The 20,250-nt window shown below is 45.3% G+C and overlaps 1 protein-coding gene across 2 annotated transcripts in view; it reads left to right on the top strand.

Moving 5' to 3' along the window:
• The window catches only part of skila (SKI-like proto-oncogene a), a 45,053-nt gene continuing 24,803 nt past the window's right edge, over positions 1-20,250 (top strand). The window contains exons 1-2 of one of the 2 annotated variants that reach the window (XM_061838488.1): positions 1-21; positions 4,008-5,273. In XM_061838488.1, the coding sequence (XP_061694472.1) occupies positions 4,167-5,273 (1,107 nt within the window). In that variant the 5' untranslated portion in view covers positions 1-21; positions 4,008-4,166. Of the gene's footprint in view, positions 22-2,530; positions 2,574-4,007; positions 5,274-20,250 lie in introns of those variants that run through there. The other variant, XM_061838487.1, reaches the window with a different exon arrangement.

Genomic DNA, 20,250 nt, shown 5'->3' with positions numbered 1-20,250 from the left:
CTGCAACCTCATTTCTTGCTTGTATGTGTTTTGTCTTCATTTTGAATGGACCCACATTCGTGTGGGTATCAAAATGAAAGAAGTGTCGCTGTGATTTGTTGCACGGTCGGTGGGACGGATAGCAGGGGAGAAGCTCGCTCGGCTTAGCCCGCCGTGTCGCTCTCCGTCTGGGGGAAGGTTGAGCCGGTCGCTCTGCGCTCGACCTCCGGGTAACACATTGGCGCTGAGGATTGTCGGCCGGACTGGGGAGACAGCGTCGGGCTTCTTGCGTCCCCCACCGAATTCCGCCGTCAAAACTACAGCCGAGCTGGCTTGTTATTACCCACTTTTGCTGCTTTTTTTTTTTTTTTAAAGGCTGAGCTGAGTATCGGAGAGGGGGGCGAGCTAAGCTAACTAGCATTTCCACCGCATAAATTAGCCTCTTTTTTAAATACTTTTTCCCCCCACATTTTAAACGTAATCCTAAAATAAATGAAAGGGAGTTGTGTTTTTTTTTGTGTAAATTAATATTATAATTTTTTTGGTTTGTTAAATGTGTTGGCTCTTGCGAAGGAGACCGCGGTGTTGACACGGTGGGGGGAGCGAGAGACGCCCGGACCCGACCGCGGTGGCGGTAGTGGCCGGAGTAGGAGTTGTTGTAGTAGTGGCGGTGGCGGTGGCGGTGGCTTCCCCCCACCCTCCTCCCCTCGATCGAGACTGGGGAGTGCAGACAGTGAATGTCATTATTGGCGCTGTCTGCATACCAGCGCAGTCTTGTCGGGAGGAGAGAGAGAGAGAGCTCGGGGGAGGGAGGGGGTTGTCGAGGGGGAGGGATGGAGTTTTTCTATGCGGCGTCCTTGCAGCAGCCAAGCGGCTCCTCGGATTTGGATTGGTTGCGAGTGGATGATCCACAAACACTGCTGTTTACGTGGTACCCCCCCCGACCCCCACCTATACCGCCTAGGAGCAAAACTCGTTACCTCGCCGCCGTCGAGCTCATTTTGACAGGCGTCCGCGGTGCTTTATGACATTTGTACGCCAAACCGGGCTGCGGAATCGAGGTCGGGCTTTTTTTTTTTTTTTTTTGCGCAGAAGCATTGCGCCAATCTAGGGAAAATGTGCACGCAGGCATATCCAATCATTTGCCAGCGCAACAAAAGTGAACCCTTTTCAATTTCATTAAAAAAATGCGTCACCAATGAACCAAAAACGGAGCAAAAATGAGCGATCTTATTGATTTGCAGCATTCAATTCCACTTAAGTTTTAAAAGTGAGAGATTTGCATTGCAATTTCTGTCACATCCCCCCAAAAAATCTGGACTATTGTGGAGAAATGTGGCAACATGACATGGGGGCGCACCACATTGTGGAGTGACCTGATGTCAGTGCCTACTGGAGTCTGCAAAGAGAGCTAATAAAATGCTGGTGTGTAAACGCCTTCACGCCACAGTGTTGTGTGCACCCATGTGAATGGTAAATATGTTTTTTAAAAAAAAATGCCACGTTTACAATCCACACCAATGGCAAACATACTATACGAGCCGCAGCGCTCTGGAACATAAATACGGCGCTGCACGACACTGTGGCGCAAACACGTTAGTGTTAATCGTTATTTCAGACACTGTTACCAAACAACGTGAGAGCAATGTCAAAATTGCCCAAGAAGCTGAATTATGATTTTGTGTAAGACTCCATGTTTGGAAATGGGTTAGGCCTCAGTAGGTGCTGCTGTTTTGTTTAGCAACCAAGTTCAAGTGAGCTCAACATTTCAGTTTTGAAAGTCTGTGTGAAGGATAGAGTGAGCGGACGTAAATATTTTCAATCTATGTTATGATGGGATAAAGGGAGGCATCTATTGGAGGAGCGACTGTAATTATTGTGTTATTAAATGACTTTGTAGAGAAGTAAAAATACCATTTAAGTCTCAAACGCTGACTTTTTGATGCATCCGCCTTCCCCGTCTTGGTACTGAATGCTGCTCTTGCCGGTGTTGCTTTCGCTCCCCGTCACGTGAAACAATTCGCTTGCGGCTTTTATTTTGCACCGAAACAAATGGCTTGCTCGGAGAATATTTTAACAAGCGGATGTGACCGCAATTAGCATTTTTACACTTTTTTTTTTCTCTCTTCAAAGAACACAAGTTTACTCTCTCAGGAAATACAGCTTTTATTTTTTTTTTTCTTGAAAATGTATGGTTTCGGTGCGGCACGGTGGGTCAGCTGGTAAAGCGTTGGTCTCACAGTTCTGAGGAACCGGGTTCGATCCCGGCCCCGCCTGCGTGAGTTTTCTCTGGGCACACCAGTTTAGAGACTCTAAATTGCCCGTAGGTGTGATTGTGAGTGCGACTGTTTGTCTCTATGTGCCCTGGGATTGGCTGGCAACCGGTTCTTGGTGTACCCTGCCTCCCTGCCCGTTCACAGCTGGGATAGGCTCCAACACTCCCCCGTGACCCTCGTGAGGATAAGAGGCAAAGAAAATGGATGGATGGATGGATGACTTTGATTGCCTAAACTTGAACTCTACCGATGTTTTCAAAGTGTTGCACACCTACTGCACTTTTAGAATTACCGACTAAGGGTCCCTCTAGTGCTGTGGTAAATAATCACTATATTAAATACCAACTAAAATACATTTTAAATATGATAATCAAATGATCTAGAATAAAAAGTGTTAAACAAAGGGAGACAAAAACTAAGGTAAGACTTTCAAGTTTGCAAGAGGAAGCCTCTGAAATATAGTTGGGGGGGATCAAATTGAAGTGGGGGGGGCGCTTTTGGGTATTTTTCATCCGCTTGAAGGAGCCAGTGTGGGATAAAAAAAGGCTCAGTACATTTTTGGGAATTTTTGTTTTTTTTTTATGGGCAGGAGCACTTTCACTTGCAAAGTGGAAATGTTTTGGGTGCGTTGTGGATGGCGGGCCGTGATTAATATGGAACGGGAGCGGCGGCAGCGGCGGTCGTGCCTGATTCACTGCTTTAGCTTGTTGGGATTTTCACTTGCTTGCTCACAGGCTTGCTGGAAAAAAAAAAGTGAAATATGCAATGCAAATTTCAAACTGCGTGACACACACACACAGACGCATCCACACGGGTTCAATTACAAGTGCTGCAAGAAGCTTCCTTGTGTTTGTGTGAACTATGTTAATGGTCATTTGGCTCTGTGGTGCATGCAAACAGCCTTTGACCTCGTCAGTTTCCCCTAATGCAACAGCAGCCGTAAAGCATTTAAAGGCTTTGTTGATTCCCTTAAATATAGCACAGCCATTTAGATAAGAAGTAATGGCATGGTATTGGCAAAATATTGTATATTTTTGAAGCAAAGTTGATTTTCATTTTTAGAATTGGAAAGTATTTTCTTGAAAGCACCTTTGAACAATTTGTCCATTATCTGAGTCGCTTATCCTGACAGGGGTCAGGGCCAAAAGTTGAATTCTTGTGAAAATACATGTGCATTTTTCAAGAAAAAAAATCCAAATAAAATTGTACTTTTTAAAAAATAAAGTTCTTATTTTTTTTTAGGAAAAAGTACTGTTTTGAAAAATATATTAAGACTTTTTAAAAAAACTAAATTATTGCATAACATTTGTATTTTTTAAGAAAGTATTTTTGTTGTAAATAAATTAGTATTTTAAACTTTAACTTTTTTTCTAGAAAAGAAATGTAGAAAAAGTTCTTGTTTTGTAATTTGCAAAAAGAATTTATTTCTTTAAGAAATTCAATTGTATTTTTAAAAAATAAAAAGTTTTTAAAGAAAAAGTTTTTTTTAAGTGAGGCATAAAAGTTACAATTTTATGACAACACATTTTTATTTTTTAGAAAGTCACATTTGTGAGAAGTTTTTTTGGGGAGGGAGCAAACTTCTTTCTTTGGAATAAAGTATTTTTTTGAGAGCAGTAAATGGTACTTTTTACCCAGAATGGTCCTCCATAGTTTATTTCTAGTGCAAATTTACTTGTTTTTCTTTTTTCTGTGTATTTTTTTGTGTTCCTCTGTTGACTTTTCTTTTATTTACTTTTTTCAAATCACCAGGAAGCATCTTGGAACGTCGAAAATTCTCCATCATGCGTGTGTCCGTCTACCTGAGGATCAGCGTCGTTTGAAAAAAAAAAAAAAAGGTGGGGGGAAAAAAAGGAGCTGTTACGAAAATCCAGACGCGAAGAGACGATAACAATAACGGAGCCCGCAGACATGGCAGGCACCCAGACCAGTTTGAAGAGCCCCTTCAAAGGCCTGAACTCCTTCAAGGGCGGCATGAAGCGTCTGTACCGTGAACGTCTGGAGGACGCGCCCATCAAGAAGCGAGTGATGGCCGAGATCAACCTGAAGCGCCACGGCCTGGAGTCCTTCCACAAGGCGGCCAAGGTGAAGCGGGAGCACGTGGAGGAGGCGCACCACCGCGACACGGACGCCGAGCTCCACGCGGCCGCCTCGGCTAAGGCGCTGGACCTGAGCCCGGGGCTCAAACACACGCTGGCCCAGTTCACGCTGAGCAGCCAGAGCTCTCTGGGAGGCCCCGCCGCCTTCTCGGCGCGCACCGGCCACGAGCGTTCCCACGCCGGCATGCCCCCGCTGCCCTCCCCTCCCGTCTTGGGAGGCGGCCCCCTGCTGGTCCCCTGCGACAGCTCCACCGAGCTCACCCACTCGCTGCTGGAGGGCGAGTCCATCTCCTGCTTCGTGGTAGGCGGCGAGAAGCGGCTGTGCCTGCCCCAGGTGCTCAACTCGGTGTTGCGCGACTTTTCGCTGCAGCAGATCAACACGGTGTGCGACGAGCTCTACGTGTACTGCTCGCGCTGCGATGCCGAGCAGCTGCACATCCTCAAGGTCTTGGGCATCCTGCCCTTCAACGCGCCCTCCTGCGGCCTGATCACGCTGACGGACGCGCAGCGGCTCTGCAACGCGCTGCTGCGCCCCGGCGCCGCGCCTCCCGCCGAGCTGGGCGCCGAGCTGTCGGGCCGGGGCCCGCTGAAGGAGAGCGAGGCCGGCTTCCAGGTGGAGCACCAGTGCCTGGGCAAGTGCCAGGGCCTGTTCCTGCCCCAGTTCTACACGCAGCCCGAGGCGTCCTGCGTCCAGTGCGTGGAGTGCCACCTGCTCTTCTCGCCGCAGAAGTTCGTCATGCACTCGCACAAGTCGCCCGACAAGAGGACGTGCCACTGGGGCTTCGACTCGGCCAAGTGGCCTTGCTACCTGCAGCTGGCCAGGAAGTACCAGGGCTCGCCCGAGGAGGCCAAGCTCAAGCGGCTGCTGGACGAGGTCAAGGACAAGTTCCACTATCAGCTCAAAAAGACGCCCGCCAAGGTGAGTCCCCGTTCACGTGCCGCCCGGCGTGACTCTGCGTCGTCTTGCTCCGAAGGAAGTTGTAAAACTAGTGTTTGACCGGACGCGATCATAGTTTATCACACTTCCTCGAAGATACGAGCCACTTCATGTTGTGTGCTTACCAGGTTGAAGAGATATTTCAGGGCAAAAAGTCTCGAGATTTTTGGGGGAAAGGAGGAAAAAGAGTTGCATTCTCGAAGCAGATATTTTTTTTTCATATTGTCAAGAAAAGTTATTTTTTCCAGGAAATTATCTTTTTTAAATATGTAATCTTACTACAGTCAAGCCTCGGTCGTCCCCGTTTTCGAACAAAAATATTGAATTTTTTTTTTTTCATTTTTTTTCCCGCTTCTGTTTTCGAATGAAAATCGGTACTCGAACATATTGCACGTGGCCAGACCAGCTGACCCACGACGCGCTTTGTTGTGAATTCCCACACCCCCAAAAAAATCCGGAAATAACATATTCCGCACAGCTGACCCACCCACGACGTGCTTTGTTATTGTGAATTCGAATGCCCCCCGAAAAAAAAAAAAAAATGGCCTAACGCGCACTTTTATTATTATTCTGTATAAAGCAGTCTCTGTACACAGACGGTAGTGACAGTTGTTTTTCTTCTTATGGAGGATGACAATATTAACTCCCATTCATGGCTCCAAAGAAGGCAAGTTGCTTGTTTAAAGTTATTCTGCACTTTTGTTCATAAAAAAAGTTTACAAGGCTGGGGGCTGAGTTGCTACAGTAATGGCAAAGCACTCCCAGCCTGGCATACTCTACTACTAAAGCATATATTTTAAGCAAAAAACAAACATTTCTAAATTATTTTACTATACAAAGTATTTAAACTATGCATGTATTTCTACTATGCAGTTTATTATCAGGAAAAGCTAAAAAAAAAAAAATACTTTAAAAAGCCCAATTTTTTTAGGCTTTGCAACGAATTATTTTGTTTTCCATTCATTGTAATGGGAAACATCTATTCGGTTTTCGAACAATTCACTTTTCGAACCGTTTTCTGGGACAAATTGTGGTCCAGACCCGAGGCATCACTTTATTTGTTTTTTCATGAGACAAAGTCAAAAAATGTAAAAATATTGTAAGTTACCTTTTTTTCCAGTGGAAAAAAGTTGTCATCTAACAAGGGTGGTTATAGACTTAAAAAAAAAAAAATCCAGAAAAATACCTTTTTTCAAAATCTTCCTGTACTTTAACAGCAAAGTCAAAAACTGAAAAAGATGTTATATCGTCCACAAAAAATAAGACCTAGATTTGTTAGCGAAATCAAGACAAATGTCCTAAGGATACAGTCACTATCTTGTAATAGAAAAAGTCATAATCACATGAGGACATCATGATCTTTTTTTTTTTTTTAATGAAAAACATTCATTCATTATTTTTGGGGAGAAGCTGCAAGTATTTTTTTTAGTTTTTTTCCAACCATCCAAAAGAAGCAATCACTCTGTTGCCGACCGGTCAGGTGGACTAGACGACATCCCGCCCGGTTGTTTTCTGAAACCGCTGTTGACCTGCTCCGTGCGTGCGAGGGGTCTGGGACAGGTGGCCTCATCAGACGAGGAGAGGTTAGGCCAGCTGGCCACAGCTGAAGGGGAAGTGCATCATTTGTGCCCCCCACCCCCGCCGCACCCCGGGGGTCACGTGGGGGTCACTGGGAATGTCACGGAACAAAAGGCCAATACATGAACCTCGTAAACTGCCAGGCCATAACCAAAGCCCAGCACTGAATAGACTATAGAGTGGAGAAAAGAAGGACTTTTGCTATTGTACCTCATTTATTTAAGTGAAATCTAATATTTTTTCTTTGTGTTTTTACATCTCCCAATGTATTGCAATTGGTTATTATACTGTCGTAATCTGGTAGTAACCTGTGTATATCCCAGGGGTGCCCATACTTTTTTATCCCAAGATCTACTTTTCAAGCAGCCAGCCTCTCGCGAGCTACCGACGATGGGGGTCGGGGAGATGATGATGCTCCCAAACCGTTTTATGTTGCCTCCTATATTTTAAATACATAATTGGGTTTTTGTGCACTGTATTGTCTGTGCTTTCAGAGGCCCTGTAGCTCAGTGGTTAGAGCACTGGTTTGATAAACCAGGGGTTGTGGGTTCGTATCCCACTGGGGCCTCCACTCCCTGAGAAGGGTTGCGTCAGGAAGGGCATCCGGTGTAAAAATTGTGCCAAACATATGTGCGTTCATCTGAGATGACACGCTGTGGCGACCCCGAAAGGGACAAGCCGAAAGAAACTTACTTTATTGTCTGTGCTTTCCTCCTGGATCAGGCTGTACCAAAGAGAAATTTTAACATTACACACCATCTCATCCTGCACTTTCTACTTTGGCTTCGGACCAGACCGATCCCACTTGAAAAAGAGAAAATCTCCTGAAGCACTTTTTCTTGGATTATTCACATACTCCGACAGTCATTGCATCTTCAAACAACAGCATTTCTTTTTTTGAACTTTTCTCCATTGATATCGAAAGTAAACATAAGCAGCATGTCAAGCTCGTCTTTGCTCCATGTTGCCCAGACTGTGTTGCTAACTAAAGCAGCGGTGGTGGACGCTGTCATTATAAAACACGTTGATGAGCTGTGTAAGTACTGTAACATTTGTAATTATGAGTATATGTCTTTAAGATGGGGGGGTGTAAGGTAAGCTAGAAAAGAAGGAGTGTGGCGGAGCAGCAGTCGTTGTTAGAGAAAGTTCTGTGCACAATTGCGCACTCGTGCAGTTTAGAGGGAAGATTGGCTGATGTCTTGTTTTTTTTTTTTTTTTGGCACGCCGTCCCTGGACGATCGCAATTGGCGCATTGAGCACCCCTGGCCTATCCTGATCTTATGCGATAGTAAAGTCAAAACTGCATGAAAGAACCGCAAGTATGGCACAAACTGATTGTGACTTGTTGTATTCCGATGCCTCCGCACAAAGTACATTGCGTGCTGTTCGTGAACCTCAAAATGTCGTAATTGGAGGCGCTCCCCGTAGTAACGTTTTAAATGCTGCGAAATGTGACAGCTCGACATTTCTAATTCATCACGTTGAGAAATGACTTTGACATAGCCCCCCCGCCCCCAATCAAAATTTTAGAAGAAGAGTATCATTTTATTTTACGTATTTTAACCATAAACACGAGTTTCAACTACAACAGGTTGGAAAGATTTACTGTATATGTGACGTGAGAGGATAGGTAAGATTTTTTTCATTTTTTATTTTTTTTTGTACACAAGACAAGACGACTCCCCGTCCGCTTCAGTCGTGATTAATGGTACGCGCGTCTCCTGTCCCGCCTTCGCATTCGTCTTTGTCCTCTGGATCGAGTAGACATACTGGAATCCAGAACAAAGGTCGGCGCATAATACGGCAACCATACTCATGAACGTGTGAGACGCCGCCGCTAACCGCATCGCTCAGGTGCCATTAGCCGGAGGCTGCATGACGTATTGTCGCTGCTCGCCCTCGCATACTTTCTTCCGTCTCAGCACTTTGTCAGGTGTTGTCATTTTTTTGTGCCGAATATTCATTTATTTTTTTTCCGTCTCGCGCTTTCATTCAAGCACCGAAGCCGTTGCTGTGGCCATTATTTAACTTTTTCTTTTCTGGATGAAAAGGCTGCACCGTTTGGATAAGATTTGACAAAATAATTCCGAGGTAGATTGAAAAGCTGTTTTATGAGTTGAAATAAATCAAAAATCATATTTCTTTTAATAGGCCGACTTCATTCTTGTATTTGTTTTATGTAAAATTATGACTATCCTATTCCATCCATCCATTTTCTTAACCGCCTATCCTCATAAGCGTCCATGGGGAGTGCTGGAGCCTATCCCAGCTGGGCAGGAGGCGGGGTACACCCTGAACTGGTCGCCAGCCAATCGCAGGGCACAAAGGTACAAACAACCACAGTCACAATCACACCTAGGGGCGATTTAGAGTCCAATTAACGTTGCATGTTTTTGTTATGTGGGAGGAAACCGGAGTGCCCGGAGAAAACTCACACAGGCAGGGCCGGGATCAAACCCAGGTGCTCAGAACTGTGAGGCCAATGCTTTACCGCCCTAGTAAGATTAGGATTTTTTTTTTCCCCTCCTCAAATTCCATGCGTTGTATCATGTCGTGCTCTTGAAAGTAAAGCGCCCGTGTCCACACGCGGAACCGGAATCCAACCATTGAGCACCTCTTGATCAGTCCCAGCTTCCTCGGCAGGGGTTAAAAAAAGAGCGGATGCGGCGCTTCCGTGAAAGTATTCGCCGAGGACACCGGCTGTTCGTCTGCGTGCGTGAGATGAAAGCGCGCGCTTGCCCCGAACAGGAAGTGAGGCAGACGGACGTGTCTCTCAACCTGAACATCCTCCAGACTCCCGCAGCCACCGTCTCCGTGACGGTGACTCATACTTTCCACATCCCAGTGGATGTTGGTGGAAGTCAGCCAGTTTATAGTAACCCGTACCTTTTCGTTCAGGTTTTTTTTTTTTTTTTGGAGGGTGGGATCGGGGGGAAATTCTGTCGTATAGCTCTAACCCTTTTCCCTTTGGCCCAGATTTACACACTGCGGCTTTTTACAAGCAGCAGAAGGCTCGAACAAGGGGACACATTCTCGAACTTTGTCACTTTTTTTCCCAGCGACCCGTCCCGTATCCTGTTCAGGGCGTTTCGTTTGAGATAGTCCAGTTCAACCCCCCTCCCCCTTCACCCACAGGGTTTACAAACACCGTTTTGTGCCCCGCAGCGCTGCTCGTGTAAACACAGACGCAAGCGGCTCACGCACACATGCGTACTACTTATCTCATTTGTGTTTTACAGAAAAAAAAATTCACAAGAAGTGTCTTGATTTTTTTTTTTTTTAAAATAGGAAAAATCTAGCAGAGTAAAGTTAAATTTTTACTGTATTTTTGGAGGGAACACTATGAGAAATAAATATGGAATTTTGCAGGACAACAAATAACCAATTTTATGTAAATAAAATAGAAAATTAATTTTTATAATGACAATTTTACACACAAAATCAGAGTTAAATAAACGAATGACATGAAACATACAAAAATATCCAAATTGAAGAGTTGTAGGGTTTATGTAGATAATGGAATAAAAAAAAAAAAATCAGATCTTTACAAGAAAAAAAAATCTTGCAAGCAATTTTATGAAAACAATTAAGCAATTCTAATTTGAGCATTTTGATTTTCCTAATTGTACGACTTGACTCTTCTAGCTTTGCTTCACTTTTTGGCCTTTTCACTTTTCGTTGTCGCCCTGACAAGAGCGACAGCAACACTCAGTTTGCCGCAGACCGCCGCCAAGGCCACTTGTTCAGTTCCCGTGTCTTGAGGTTTTTGACGCAAATTGTTGCCTATTTTGTCACGTAAGTTTTGTTTTTGTTGAACACAGAGTCAGACGCAGCTGACCCGATATTTTTCATCCGGCTCTGCCGACATAACCGCGGCGAGGGAATTGTGTACGTGTGTTTGGGCCTTGTTTTGTAGCGCTGGCTCAGTCGCAAAGTGTCAGACGGCGAGAACAGCACCCTCCCCCGCCTTGTCTGCCCCCCCCCCCCACCCCCCTTTCCCCTCTCTCGCGGCCTGACCGAGTGTCTGCGGCACAGACGGCAGACAGCTGCATCTCTCTATTTGCTGTTTGGAAGCCAGTGAATTCATTACTGCACTGATGCAGCTGAACTCACTCGTTGTCTGCTGTTCTGTCTGTTGTCTGTCTGTCTGTCGACCCCCCCGCCCCCCGTCATGTCATGTCGACCCCCACCCGAGTCATCTTACTGGATTGTAGCAGTCGTGCTAATCATTCTTCTTGCTCCTTTTCCAGCTCACATCCAGCTCCTTTTACGCAGTTTGATTGCAACTCAGACTTTTTAGCTGCCGCCTGCGTGTCCCCAAACAGGTCAATACCCCCCCCTACCCCTTTGCCCCCCCCCCTACCCCAACCCCTAAAACACTTACCTCTTGTATTGCCTCATGACCACGGTTTCCTCACAAACCAAAATCCTGAGTGAAGAACTTGTGAACGATAACTTTTTTCCTACTTTGCCCCCAATAGTTGTTACTGACAATATCTTTTCAAAAAAACGATAAATTTTACAAAACGTCTGAATGACAAAATTAAAAATAGATAGTAGTCAGCAATATTTATTAAATATGACTAACAGTGATTTTACAATATTTGTTCACATCTTGTAACCCTCTCAAAAGTGTCGTTTTTATGAGAGTAAAGTTGAAATATTATGAAAAAAAAAGAGACAAGGACTCAACATGTTAGAATAAGAATTTTAATTAATAGTTAAAAAATAAATTAATCCTGTGAGTTAAAAGTCAAAAGGAATTTTACCACAGCAAAATATTATTTGAAGAATTACGTCTAGAAGAAAAAAAAAATCCTGTAACAATGCGAGGGAAGACTCATGTTTTTTTACACGGTTGGTGATTTTAATAGTTAATACTTTTCTGGGAAAATCTTTCATGTTCACATGTGCAAACAAGTCAATAATGCCAGACGTGTTTCCACTGACCAACCCCCCCCCCCAACCCCGGAGGCCCCAATCAGCCGACAGGAGCAAAATAAGCATCAAAAGGAGCCGATAAGTCGAGGGTTACGTAATCAAACGGGGGGCGGGGGGGGGGGGTCTGGATGGCGCTCGTTTGTGTCTGGAGAAGCCCGTGGGTATCGATCGGCCTTGGTGTATGTAGCACGTCGCTACAGGAAGAAACAGACCATTGAAAGCAAGTCGCTATGGCGTAAGAGCTCCCTGTTGAGATTCGCCCGGCAATCGAGTTAACCTCACCGCTACCTCCTCGTTGCGGCCTGGCAGAGCGCCTGCGGTGTCTGCTGGCACTCGCGGTCAAAACAGTCGACTCGACTCGTCCGTCCTCGGTTGAAAATTAACCTCCCCGAGACCCCGGTGAACCACTCGCCCGCCCCGGAACAACCCCCCTTCGGCCCACCGGTCACATGCCGGTTTGCTCTCTCGTGGCCATCTCCTACCCAAGATGGCCGTGCACATAATTCACGTCATTTTCCAAAGAACAATTATCCATTTATGCTGTAAACACAGCGGCGTCTTTGAAGCTTCAGTTTGTTTGTAATGCCAGCCACAAAAAGCCCAGTCTGTGTTTGCGTGCTCTTGTAAAAGGGGGCCCCTGCCAAGTTGGGGGGGGGGTTTGGCCATCAGGTTAACGGCTGCCAGCACGGCAGCGGCCTCACGCTTCGACCGCCTGGAACATCATCTTCATATCAAAAGTCATAATCTTAAAAGAACCAATTTGGAATCATATGAGAAACAAAAAGGTCAAAATTTTGTGACAAGGTTTAAAGGTCATGGGCTGTGCGTCGTAACCGGAAGAACAAAATCCCGGACACTAGCAGCCGAAATGAGTTTCCTCCGCAGGGTGTCCCTTTGAGATCGGGTGAGAATCTCGGTCATCAGGGAGGGGTTCAGTGTGGAGCCGCAACTCCTCCGCATTGAGAGGAGCCAGATGAGGTGACTGGGGCATCAGATCCGGACGCCTCCATGGTGAGGTGTTCCGGGCTTGTCCCACCGGAAAGAGACCCCGTGGCCAACCCAGGACACGCTGGAGAGACCGCGTCTCTCGGCTGGCTTGGGAACGCCTCTGGGACAGCTGGAAGACGTGGCTGGGGAAAGGGAAGTCTGCGTATCCCCGCTGAAGCTACTTCCCCCGCGACCCGGCCCGGAAAACCGGTAGATAATGGATGGTTTAAAGGTTTCTGTTAAAAAAAGACTATGCTAACTGTCGTCAAGCTTTCTGGTGAAAGAGTTGCTACGAAATCATAAAACTGAATTCCAAAATTGAAAGCATTAAGAATCATGTTGAAATATTATGTAAAAACAACAGCTAACATTTTTATGAGAGCTTATCTCAGACGTAACACTGCAAAAAATGGTTGTGTGTTCCAAGAAAAGGATTGAAATATTCTTCCTATATTCTCAGACCCGTCTTTATGAGAAAAGTTGTTTTCGGAAAAGGGGGGCCCCTCCGAGTTTGGGACTACGTCGCAGTCAGGTCAGACTGCAGCAGCGACACGGCAGCAACGGAATGGCCGCGCGGCCCAAATGGAGGAACGCCAAATTGGCCGCCGGACGAGCCCTCGCCTTCAGTTTTAGCCGCTTTCGGATCAGTAGTTCCGCACCAGCTAAGAATCGGGCCAGGAAGCAAAAGCCCATTATTCACTCGTCTGCTTGCCGTATTTAAAGCGCGGCGGCGGTTAGCATTCCCGGCTTCGGCGAGTCTTTCCCGACGAGAGGCTCGCCCAAAGAGGAAGGCCGTAATGTCAGGGCTTCTGCTCCGAGCTCGGCCGCAGCCTCCGTGAGGTCAGTCGGTCCGATCGAGAGGAGCTTCGGCCGCAGACTAAACAAACACGACCAAATGTATTCCAGACTTTAAAATAGCTCGGCGCTCACAGCCCGTGTGCGTGTTTCACCGCGCTGTGACACCCCAAGCCAGACCAGTTTTACACGCGGTTAAATCCGCACGTACGTGGACGTGTATTTAAAACGTCGCGGTCCCAACTGGATCAACGCTGACGCGACAGGAGGTTGGAAAAAAGAAAAAAAAAAAAGCACGTTTTGGTCAATTACAGGTTTGGGAAAACGAGAAGATCAGATTCAAAATGTTTAGGTTTAGAAACATTTTAAAATGTGAGGAAAAAGTATGAATATCTTTTGCCGATAAAAATTTGATATCGATTGTATTTTTCGGATAGCTGGGATAGGCTCCAGCCTTTCCACGACCCTTGTGAGGATAAGCGGTTAAGAAAATGGATGGGTGACGTTTACAATGTATACAACGACAATGAATATTTGTTTTTTTTGGCCAAAATTGTGGTTGTTAATCATTGCCCATATATGGGGATTTTTGCCTTTCGGCCAATCAAGCTTGAAGAAGGAACTACGGCCAAAATAAAATTCTAATATTACCAGGAAGAACTGATGAGATTATGTGGACAGTAAGACCCAAAGAGCAATTACATTGTGTGTATGGGGAAAAAAGTTAGAGTCTTACAAGAATAGTTTATGACTTCAAGTTCAAATATGAGAATATGTAAATCACGTTTGCTTTTGTCGTTGCACTAAAATTGCATTTTGGGCAAACCGAAGCCGCCATCCGATGCACGATGTTCGGACGTTATGTCCATCCTTCCGTTATCCAGGCCGCTTATCCTCACAAGGGTCACGGGAAAGCCGGAGCCTATCCCAGCTAGCCCTGGGCGAAAGGCGGACCACACCCAGAACTGGTCGCCAGTCAGTCGCAGGGCAGATACCGACATCATCAATGAGGGGGAATCGGTGTCACTACGCCATATTTCATGTTTTTCATTTTGTTGTTTTCCATCCAATTATGTACAATGACTGCAAAAGTACACAAGCATAGTTTTTAGTGATAGGCTGCGGTGCAACTAAAAGTTGGGATTAAGCCACTGCCATTGGACCCCCATTACTAGTGTGATCCTGGCCTCGGTAAAAGCATTTAATTGGCAAAAAGTCCAAAGTAGACTCTTGGGAAACAAGCGACAAACAAAAGGCCGGAACGTACTTGGAGACCTCGTCCGGTTTGTTTTGGCGCAAATTGCAAAGTCTGAATAACGAGGCGTCCGCGCGAGTCGCGAATCGATTTGTTGACAAGGAAGCGACGCGTCGGCTGTCCGGTCTCCCTGGGAAACGCAGGAGGCGGGCTTGTCTTTTGAATCGGAACTGAAGCGTTTGCATTTGAAAGGCTCCTCCGTGCCCGCCTCCCCCTCCGGCGGGGACACTGATTAATGAAGATGGAAACACTTTTTTTATTTTTTATTTTCCATAGGCGCACACCCGTGTACGCGCACCATACAGGCATTTAAGAGTCCTTCTCTAATATTTGATCCCCGCAGATGGGGGGAAAAGATGAGCGCCGGATATGAAAGGCGTGTCACGAGTCCCGCCGGACCGCCACGCTCGCCAATTATGGACGCCGCAAGCGACCCCAAATCAAGGGAGCATTGTTAGGCCTCCGCCATTATGGGAATCCCCATCGTTCCACTTATTCCTGTAATTTATTTTGCGTCTTCCGTAACAGTCTACTGGACATCTGCGTTCCTTCGATACGCCGCTCGGTTTTCACGTTGCAGCTTTACCTTTGCTCCACTGACTTGGAAAAACACCCCCAACACTTCCCTCGCGCTCCTTATAAATTCTTATCTCGCCGCGGGTTTGACTCTACGGTGCGACTGACTGCTTACAAAAGATTGCAAACCGCACGCTTACGCGAAGGTGAAAACAACAGCCTGCAAAACAGGATTTTTGTTCCCGTAACTCAAACGAAATGGAGGACTTGTTTTGCAAATAAAAAAAATGTCACAGGTGGAAGAAAATAATCATCATTTGACCTGAGAAATGTTCCACCCCTCATAGTAGTCATGAGAAAAATCTCAATGACAAACAAGTAAAAACAAACATTTTTCAAATATGTAAAGACCAAAATGGTGGCACGGTGGGTCAGCTGGAGAGCGTTGGGCTTGCAATTCTGAGGTCCTGAGTTCAGTCCCGGACCCGCTTGTGTTGAGTTTGCCTGTTCTCTCCGTGCCTGCTTGGGTTTTCTCCGGGTGGGCACTCCGGTTTCCTCCCACATCCCAAAAACATGCAACATTAATTGGACACATTAAATTGCCCCTAGGTGTGATTGTGAGTGCATGTGTTTGTCTCTATGTGCCCTGCGATTGGCTAGCAACCAGTTCAGGGTGTACCCCGCCTCCTCCCCGTTGACGGGCGGGATAGGCTCCAGCACTCCCCGCGACCCTTGTGAGGATAAGCGGCAAAGTAAATGAATGGATGGATAGTCATCTTATGAGACGTCGAATTAGTTTTAAAAAATCTATTTCACTTTAGAAACACAGAATATTAAAAAAGCTAAATTTAGTCATTTGAAAGTAGAATTTCCAACGCTTCGATTGGCTGGCAACCAGTTCAGGGTGTACCCCGCCTTCTGCCCGTTGATGCCTGGGATAGGCTCCAGCACACCCCGTGACCCTTGTGAGGATAAGCGGCTAAGAAAATGGACAGATGGACAAATTTCAAAATTGTCGTGCAAAAAGTAGTTTTACGTTGAGTCAAAATGATATTAGAAAAAATACCATAATTTCCGGCCTACAAGCCGTGGCTTTTTTCACACGCTTTCAACCCAACATGTGCAGAGGAAGTCACTTTTGCCGGCCATGTCAGTGCTGGGCTAGCCTTAGAACTGTGCTAGCGTGTTGCTGCTGTGTTACTGGCGTACGGCAGTGATTTTTCCCGATTATTATTATTATTTTTTTTTCCTTTTTCCAATTGGCGCTGTCAGCGCCGCGCTAGCGTTAGCGCCAAACTTGTGTTATCGACGCGCTAGCGTTAAACTCTTTCTGTGTACTGTCTTTCTTTGGAAATATCTCGTGTTTCAATGTGGGCACTTGCGGCCTTTACAAAGCTGCGGCCTACGTATGTACCAAATGGTATTTCCTTTACAAATGTACTGTGTGAGACTTAAAACCAAGTGTGCTCTGTAGGCCGGGAATTACGGTAGTTCCGCCAGACAAAAACACCCAAAATTTATGGGGAAATAGTAAAAGTGTAATTTTTTTAAATGTCATGCAAAATTGTCATGATTGCGCAAGATTAGTCCAAATACTACGAGAATATCATAAACAATCACAATTTTCAAGGAATAACTCGCATCATACATTAAAAAGTTGTGATTTTAACAAGAAAAAGATTTGACTTATGATATGAAAGTCGAAATGTTTAATGCCAAAAAATTCTCAGCGTTCTGAGAAATAAGTTGTAATCAAAATCGCAATTCGAAGTTGATAAATGCGACTCCAAAAGAAAAACTTTTATGACACAATTTTAGATTTTACAGCCGGCGAAAGTGGATTATTGTGATGTATTGTGAAATGAAAATTGTATTTTGAAATTGGGAGGCGCGCACGACTTTTGAGGATTGCCTGGCGGCGTATGTGATGTAAAGAGGTGCAGCCGAGGATCCGGAGGGAGAAGCCACTCTATTTACGGGATGGAGATGAGCTAGCGTGGCGCCCGCGGGGAAATGAAGCAATAGGACTTATGTTTGCGTCTGCGCGCGCCCCGAGACTGATGAGTCCCACGAGCGGCGGCCCGCTGCAGGTGGGAGTAGCGGCGGCATAAACAACTGCAAAAGCCTTCCAGCTCCACGCTGAAGCCCCTTTCATGCAGACATCCGGCAAAATTACAGCCTGCGCCATAACGTCGCACACCGCTGTCCGTCCATCCATTTCCCAAGCTGCTTATCCTCACAACTGTGTTCTACACAAAAGCCACCCAAGCAGGATACTGCAAATAGTCGACTGTAATGACGTAATGAAAGTCAAATTGAGGTCAATTTCAACTTTCAACTTTATTGATAATTTTTTCAGTCCAGTACAGCACTCACTAACATTTTTTCTACGCCATGTATCAGTTTCAAGTAAATACATACGTAGTGGGGCAAGATGCATTAGCCCCCCTCAGCAAAGCCTCTAAATCAGGGGTGTCAAAGTCATTTTTGTCGCGGGCCACATTGTAGTTCTGCTTTTTAGGGCCGTTATGACTGTGAAGCCATAAAAATCGCTTATCGCCTCATCATATTGACGTGTGAAATTTATAAAATACTTTTGGAATCAGAAATCAAGGGTAATGGGTTTTTGGACTATTGTTGATGTTTGGTAACGTGAAAAACGCTTGCAATACCGCAACGTTATGATTTATGATATGACAATTAGAAATTTTGGTACAGATTCAAACAAGAATCATGGAAGTTGAGATACCTGATTTGCCTTCGCGGGCCACATGAAATCATGTGGCGGGCTGGATCCGGCCCCTGGGCCTTGAGTTAGACACCTGTGCTCTCGATTAAGGGTTCGACTTTTGGCCTCTATATTTAAAATACAGAATTAGCTTTTTTGGGCGATGTTTCGTCTGTGCTTTCATCCTCAATCAGGCTGTGCCAAGGTGGAATTTTAACATTATACACCATCTCATCCTGCACTTTCTACTTTGGCTTCAGACCAGACCTTTTTTTACTCCAAAAAATAGAAAATCTCATCCAGTTTCGCCACTTTTTCTTCTATTATTCACTTACCCTGGTGTTTGTAATTATGAGTGTAACCCTTTGAAATGGAGGAGGGAGGGGGTGTCAGGTAAACTAGGAAGTAGGGGGCGTGGCCCGGTGTGTCCGAGCAGCAGCTCTTTGTGAGAGTTTAAAAAACAAAAAACAAAAAAATATGTCAGCCTGTAGTTGACTGCGGTGGATCTGTGCGCTGAGTGTGCGACAAGTGCGCAGTTGCGCAGCTTAGAAGGAACATTGGTCCTGACGCAATCACACCTCGATCTCTTTGTACTGAGACAACCAACATAATATCAGAGACAGAATATCACCACAAACCAGATGTTGAACACCCGATGCTCGCCGCCCGTCCCACTTTTTGGGTTGAAAGCAATCGTCACACCGATGTCGCCGCGGGTGTTATCATCTCAACCGGGCGAGGCGCACGCACTCCTCTTTGGGGCACCGATCTCACGCGAAACCGGGGGCCGGGTGTCGCCCGTAGTCGACTCGCTCCCGCTCGGGATCGGCGGCCATTTTAAGCGGCCTCGTGACAAGCGCGCTCGGTATGTCAGACATTTTCCATTTGTCACGGCCGTCAAATCCGTTGGGATGAATCACATCCCCCGTCCCGGCTGCTTCGTCATCGGTGGTTAAAGAGGACACGAGGCCAGACGCTGACCTCAGCGTGATAACATCCCTTATAAAAGACACACACACACAAAGATGCACGCAGATAAGCAGTTGTATAGACGCACCCCGCAGCCACTCACCATTAAAAAAAAAAAAAAAAAAAAAGCCCATGACAGGAAGACGAGCATTCGCTTCCTGTCAGTCTGCGGTCTCTCGCCTTCCACTCGTCACAGCCCAGACGGGACAGAGATTGATCTTTATCCCGCTCAGGCGTGTTTTTGATCTTCCGCCCAGGTGTTTTGACTCCACTGACTCAACCCCTCGATGACATTTTAGCGAGTGACTCAGACGCACACACGGCAGACTGTTGCGTTAAATGTTTAAAGAGCGCCGTGTTTACAAGCAGCCCCGGGACGCATTTACAAATCATTCGCTTAATCATTTATAATCAACAAGCCTCAACGTGTATCGAGGAAGTGACTCGACCGGCAGAGAACAAGGAGTTCAGAACATTTGCCAGCTCCTGATTTTCATAACACAAGTTTATTCTTTTAAAAGGAGATCTTTTTTTTCTCGGAATTGTTAACTTTTAAATCAAATTGACCATTTTCAACAAACAAGAAGAGTCCACTTGCCTCAACTCAAACTTTGAGGATCGCCAACTTGTGCTAGGATTTTATTCCCCCAAAATTTCAGCCCATTTTTTGTAAAATTATGACTTTATTTTTATCAGATGAAACACCTTCCACAATTAAGTACTATATTCTAAATTTTTTTTTAATCCTTGAACCCTATTCTTGCAAAATATTCTTGTTTTAAAACACAACTTGATTCCCATAAAACTAATCAAAGTGTTACACTCCTGTCGCACAAAATGATGACAAATCTTTCATCATAATACAATTTTTTTTCTCAAAACTAACCTCTAGTCTAGTGTCTTTATGTTCAATCTCTAATCTTATAAAATGACAAGTATTCTCATAAACTTAAACGTCTTATCTTAACAATATTACAATTTCATGATCAAATTATGAATTTCTCCCCATTTTATTTATCATTTAACATCACAACTGTTTCTCTCATATTTTCGTGACATTATTGTAATTTTTTTTAAATAGTTCCGCATTTTCTCCTTTCATATTACTATTTATCGTAAAAATAATTTCTGCCGATATTTAAGTTTTTTATAAATGTAATCTATCCGTCCATCCGTTTTCTTTGCCGCTT

Source organism: Syngnathoides biaculeatus, chromosome 13, assembly GCF_019802595.1.
Source record: "Syngnathoides biaculeatus isolate LvHL_M chromosome 13, ASM1980259v1, whole genome shotgun sequence".
Lineage (NCBI taxonomy): Eukaryota > Metazoa > Chordata > Actinopteri > Syngnathiformes > Syngnathidae > Syngnathoides > Syngnathoides biaculeatus.
The sequence above is the reverse complement of the archived record's forward strand: the minus strand, read 5'-3'. Positions and strand labels throughout refer to the sequence as shown.